Source organism: Gavialis gangeticus, unplaced genomic scaffold, assembly GCF_001723915.1.
Source record: "Gavialis gangeticus isolate Ggan-Ray unplaced genomic scaffold, GavGan_comp1, whole genome shotgun sequence".
NCBI lineage: Eukaryota > Metazoa > Chordata > Crocodylia > Gavialidae > Gavialis > Gavialis gangeticus.
The window spans coordinates 54825598-54832152 of NW_017729030.1; the positions used below are offsets into that span (position 1 = coordinate 54825598).

The 6555-nt window shown below is 42.7% G+C and overlaps 1 protein-coding gene across 1 annotated transcript in view; it reads left to right on the top strand.

Moving 5' to 3' along the window:
- The window catches only part of UBA6 (ubiquitin like modifier activating enzyme 6), a 63686-nt gene that overhangs the window by 31062 nt on the left and 26069 nt on the right, over positions 1-6555 (top strand). Inside the window, exons 15-19 of the mRNA XM_019522266.1 lie at positions 52-130; positions 1756-1836; positions 2379-2456; positions 3792-3973; positions 6261-6366. Coding sequence (XP_019377811.1) covers positions 52-130; positions 1756-1836; positions 2379-2456; positions 3792-3973; positions 6261-6366 — 526 coding nt within the window. The remainder of the gene's footprint in view (positions 1-51; positions 131-1755; positions 1837-2378; positions 2457-3791; positions 3974-6260; positions 6367-6555) is intronic.

Sequence of the window (6555 nt, forward strand, 5' to 3'; positions counted from 1 at the left end):
TGCCAATTATAGCTGCACTCCCTTTATTTTTGTCTTCAAATGCCTGGACAGGGGTGATAGGTATGATGCCTTGAGAGCTTGCATTGGAGACTCCCTGTGCCAAAAGCTGCATAATTTGAACATTTTCTTGGTAAGTATAGCCTCTGAGAAGAAGTCATGTTTTATGTCCTCAGATGAGCCAGATTGCATTTACTCACATTAACAGTGAGCAGGGAACAGAGCTTATGTCCCAAATTGTAGTTGGACCCCACTATAGCACACCAATAACTGAAGCACTTCTTGCAAACTGCTTGATATAAGCTGTTCTCTGAACCTGCAAGTAGCTCTGTACAGTGGGTCTTGCCCATACAGTGTTCCCTGAGGACCAGAATCTGTGAACAAAGATTAAACAAAAAGAATAAATGTTTTCTCTTTTATGGCTTTGCTTAAGTTCTGTCTTATTGTGTTTCATAACATGCCATATTTTCTTGAATTGAAGATGAGGTTTATTTCCTCGTTCAACATGGTGGGTGTGGGGGGGTCCGTCTTGGATTTGAGTATGAGGTGGGGGAGGCAGGCAGTTGCTATTCACTCTAGCTGTGTATCACTTGCCTGCCCCCTGCTCCCCTGCAGCCTCTACTCCTGGAGCCTGCTCCCTGCCACCTGCCTCCCTCAGCCTCTACCCCTGCCACTTAGATACCATGCTTTGTGCTGGAACTGGATACAAAGTAGCTCTGGTATGGCCACACAGCAACAGAGGGGGTGCAGAGGCTGCAGGTGGAACAGTTGCCATGAGGCAAAAGGTTGCAGTGAGAGGCAGAGAGGCTATGGGGGACCAGCAATGTAGGGTGTGGGGAAGGGCAGAAGCTGCAGAGGGCAGGCAGGGCAGTGGCTACAGGGGAGATGCAGAGACTAAGGGGAGTGGAGGAGGGCAGAAGCTGTGGGCAGGGGCGCAGGCACCATTGAAGGGGCAGGTGCCAGTGGGCGCAGAGGTTGCATACTTTTCTGTGCCCTGCTTCTTGTGATCACACTTGAGGAAGAATGCCTTGCATTTGGAAGCTTGTCTAACTCTATCCCAGCAGCATAATTGGTCCAATAAAAGATATTACCCTAAGAAATCCTTGCTGCTCATAAAGAGATCTTAGTAAATTAGACCTTGTTATATTCCCTCCCAAAGTTTTGATAGAATATTTTTGAGTACAGATTTTGATTAACTTAGTCTATAGTTACTCCAGAAAGTTATCTAACCAGACTTAAGTGGGCAAACCATTTTAATAGCATCTGTACAATGTCCACAGTGTAGAACAGCTTCAAACATAATTTTCTCTGCTCTGTAGTTTGGCAAAGCATCCAAACCTCTGAGTACCCAGAGTAGCTGGTAGAAACTAGTTTACAGGATGTCATTTAATTCCATGATCTGTAATTAGGTAACAGTCTAATCAAAAAAGATGTCTGGCATCCCGCTCAGTGGCTAGGTTTGGCTTCACTTGTATATTTTGCAGGATTAAGTGCCTGCAATGTCAGTGGCCTTCTGCTGGAAACATCCTCCCTTTGGTACCTGAGAATTTCATTCTGTGTGTGCCTGATCAGGGCATTCTTTCTGAATGATATTTACTGTGGTGGGAAATGTAATGGACTATTTCAGGGGAAAAGAAATCTGAATGTTTGAAGCTTGTCTGGTGGTTCCTGTAGCTAACAATCCTTTTATCCAAAATCCCTGCTTATTTAAAATAATCACCGATTTCTGTTGCTTAAATTGCTTTCAATTTTTCTTAGGTTGGGTGTGGAGCAATTGGTTGCGAAATGTTAAAAAATTTTGCACTTCTTGGTGTTGGCACTGGGCAAGAGAAAGGCATGGTAAGTCTTATGCACCCAGTAACTAGCCATTGCTTATTTAAACAATAACATGAGACAGTGCTATGGTATATTGTCAATATGATGTGTTTTGAGAGTGGTGAGATGAATATGGTGGTGAAGCATTTTTTTTTCTGAAAAGGGGGATTGTTGACTTCAAAAAGTATTTAAGTACCTGCTTCCATATACAAAGTTATTTCACTGCATAGTTTTAGTCTTACTAGTCTATAAAAAGCATTATCTTATTTTGTATCAGATTTTTGAGAGAGGGGAGCAGGGAAGGAGTCCAGTAGAAACTGAGAAATGTGCTTTGTCATCCAGACTACATACACATGTGCAGTATTCTTAAAATACTTTGCTGAATCTAAGATCTGTCTATGCCAATGTAGATCATTGGCAATAGTCATAACCCTGACAGATGGCAACAGGGTGGGGTTATTTTAATACTGTACTGTAAGATCTCTCATAGCATTTACAAAGAGAGTAGAGCTGAACAGCACATTTAATGTATAACTTCAGCTGTGCTTCTGCTCTTCTTTCTCTAGGTCACAATTACAGATCCAGACTTAATAGAAAAGTCCAACCTGAATAGGCAGTTTCTTTTCCGACCCCACCACATACAGGTAAGCATTCTCTGTGTCATAGTGTCTCTTGAGCAGCATGTGTTGCTGCATTTATTCACTGTGAGAATTTATCTTGGGATGTAGATAGCTCTGTGCAGAGTCTTTTGGTATGTCTGTTTGACGCAAAGCAGCATTACTGGTGCACCCTGCCCTCTTCCAGGCTGGGAGTGATGTAGCTGTGTAAGGAAAAGGCGCACATGCTCCAGTACAGAGCTCTGTTCTGTATTAAATGTTAAGCAGAGCTTCTTGCTGTGTGTACAGTGCCCCATGGTCACAGTGATGCTACTAGCTCGAGAGCTAGGAGGGTGGAAGGATGGATTCTACCAACCATTTTAAGGCAGAATTAACTTTTATTTATACCTAAGTTTTATAGCCAGCTTTACATTTGTATCGATGTCAAATAATACTGATATAACTTATTATCTATATGCTTTTGTAGTGATATACTAGTTGTAAAACAATTGCAACTAACTCTTTTTCACTGAGGGTCAAAGTTAGGAAGCTACAAGAACATGCAGCTGTACCACTTGCATTATATGTACTCATCAGCCATCTCCCCATCTTCCTGGATGGGTGGGAGGGCAGAAAGGGATATGGTCTGGCTCTAAACCAGCTGTGCAGTGCAATGAGGAAGAGTAATGGCCTGGCCCTGCAGGAGGAGCGGGGCACGGCCTGGTTCTCCTGGGTGAGGTGGGAGGGCAGGGCAGCACAGCCTGGCCCCAACCTGCCCACATGGAAGGAAGGGTGCATGTCTTGGCTCCTATCTGGCCATGCAGGAGGAGGGTTATGGCCCAGCTCTGACCAGCCCTACATGCAGGACTTTGAAATTTTGGTAGGGGGGAGGGGTGGCTGTACTGCCACTGCTCCCCTGATGCCAAATTTCCCAAAAAACTCGTGGGGAGACTTGTGGGCTGAATTCCAAGGATCTGTGGGCTGCACATGGCCCATGGGCCAGAAATTTGAGCACCCCTGTCCTAGGGTCAAAAAATGGGCGAACTCCATTCCTGTCATACTTTACAAATGCTTCCCCAGTCTATTGATACTAAATCAAGCCAGGTTAAAAGGAAATCGGGCGAGACCTAAGCTGAATGAATAAGATGAAGGTGAAAGGGCCTTAACTTTGAAGTAGATAAAAGGAAATTTAAAACCCCAGTCCTTCACTTTTCAGTCTTATCATATTTGTACATTTTTACATGCAAATCTTTTTTTCACCCAAAGAAAGCATTATCTTATTAATGCCGGAGATACTCCTGTAACCCAGATCCATGCACCTTGTTCAGATCTCATTTTTACAATGAATATTGGACTAATTATCTGCTCTTTTAACTTGATTAGAAACCTAAAAGCTCTACCGCAGCAGCAGCAACGTTGAACATCAACCCCCAGGTGAAAATAGATCCTCAGCTTAACAAAGTATGTCCAGCCACTGAGAATGTTTACAACGATGAATTCTATACCAAGCAAGATATAGTTGTCACAGCACTGGACAATGTTGAGGCAAGGAGATATATTGATAGGTAAGTGTTTGGGAGGGGAATTAGATGCAATTTGATAGGAATATCCTGGACACTCTTTCATACCTTGAAGCTATAACCTGGATTGTCATCTCTCCCTTAGTTTAAAAAAACAAACCCAAAAAACCCCTCCAGGCTGGATAAACTGCATTGACAATACATAACAGGGCAGTCCTAAAACAATGTCTCTGTCAGGGATAAGAGTCACCATCTAGAAGGAAAAAGGTACCACAGAGAATGAGCAAATGGTGGGGGTCTTTAAGAGGAGGCTGGATGAACACCTCGCCGGGGTTGTTTGACCCCAGTACTCTTTCCTGCCATGGCAGGAGGTTGGACTTGATGATCTGTTCAGGTCCCTTCCGACCCTACCAACTATAAAACTAGCTATGAAACTATGAATTACTAAAGTATTTTGTAATACGATGGCTTGTCAGCACAGGGGACTTAATTGTAAGGTGTTAGTTTAAAGTGAAAGATCTATTTCAGAAGAATATCTTTTGATGCTCTTATTCCAGAGTAAAACTGCCTTAAGCTTAAGGCACTCTCTATTTCAGCAGAAGTAAGTATTACACCTTAAACTAACTGGCTGTGTCCCCACAAGCAAGAATGTGTGCTTTGCTGTGCCTCAAAGCCTCTGAGGCACCGCAGAACACACAAGGCTCATGTGAATAGGTTCTCTGTACTGTATACTTGCAGTGTAGAGGCAAAATTAGATACCAAGAACTCCTGGTATCAAAAAAGTGGGGAGCGTGTGGGCAGGGTGGCACACATGGCTGTAGCATGTGCTGCCCAAAACCAGATTGCTGCTTCTCCAGCCCCAGGAGGACCCCAGGTAAGGCTGCTGGGACCATCCCAGAGTGTGCGCCCAGGGGCACATGTGCATATATGCCCCTGCTAATTGTCCCCAGTGAAACGAATGAGTGTGCTGTTGGGGACGCACCCACTCTGTCTATATACAAATTAAGTTCCCCACATGGGGAACCTGTTTGCAGTTATTAAATCTGACCAGAGACCAGTCAAGTTGGGACAGTTTCAGCCACTTCATTCATAATGTTATATAAACATAGGAGTTGTATATAAGTTTACTACAATTCCCTTTGATTCCCTGCCGCCTCCCTTTTTTCTTGAAAACTGCCTAGAAAATACATATTCAAAGCATTGTAGGCACAGGGGGACTAGGTGTTGTAAGAATTGCAAACACCGGGAACTTGATGGTGTAATGTGAGGCCAGGTGACAGTCTAGCTGTACTGACACAAACTCCTAGCATAAAAAGCAATAAGCTGTGACCTGTATTAATGTAATTTATATTCATTTTGAAGCGGGGGTAAGCTTACTCTTGTGTGAATAACAATAGATTGTATCTTTGCACCAACAACTAAAATCCTAGATGTAGGCTAGGTCCAGGGCAAGATGGAAGCTTATTTAAGTGGCATTGCTTATAATGGTAAACCTAAGTGAGGCTTTCTGGACATCTGTGACCTAACTGGAATGTAATGGAAACAGTCAGACAGGATGATTTGAAGTGAACATACATTTTCAAGACTGATTGCTGTTGGGGTTTGTTTTTTTTTTTTTTTCGCGCACTTCTGGTCAGAAAATGGCATTGAGAAGCGTTGCCTCTGTCGTGACTTAGCATAAAACTTGTCTGTTTATACCTGGTTTATAGCCACTCACACTTCAGCAACTTATTTAAGGCAGTGTCGCAATCAATTCAATCTAAGAACTTTCAAAAGCAATGCCTTCTTAAAGTTCAAATCCTTTTAAAGTTCAAGGGAGTCAATAAAGATTGCCAAAAAGATAAGTAAGAGCTAAAAGTGTAAAATGCCTTTGTGGAAAAAAAGAGACATGAAGACGCTGTTAAAGTGTACACACATTTTTGGGGGGAATGGGCTCTACTCTGGAGGATCCAACCCAAAACAGCCTGTTAACTTAAGCTACTGGAGGAAAGCCAAAGTGGCAAGATGTGCATGAATGCAAACCCATTTGGAGAGTTGCTCAAAGAAGAGATCTAGAAAAGATCAAAGGTTTTAACACTGTTAGAGGTGTGACAGTGAACCGTGTGATCATATTATAATGCAGTCCTCCAGGTACTGACTAGGTGAAATAAGGTTCTTATCTGCCAGCTCTCCTCACTTGATCTTTTGAGCTTCTACATATTATTGTAAACCCTCCAGCTGCTTCCTAGGTCATTTATATTGATTTTCAGCTTCTCCTTTTGAGTTCTGAACATTGGAGAGGGCCTTGCTGACAACAGACTTCTCAAATATCTTTCATGTTTTTCCTCTCTAGTCGTTGTGTAGCAAACCTGCGCCCTCTGTTAGACTCTGGAACTATGGGAACTAAAGGACACACAGAAGTTATTTTGCCTCATCTGACAGAGTCCTACAACAGCCATGTAAGTTGTCCATTTATAAATATTACTTGCATTTAGTGGTTGAGCTCTTGTCCCTCATTTATAATGCTGTGCATCTATTTAAAATAGAAATTATCTGTTTGACTCTGTCCTGTTGCTGGGAAAATGGACTGTATTAGAGGTCCAGAGGAATCGGATCTTTTAGTGGTCCAGATAAATAAAAAAAAAAAA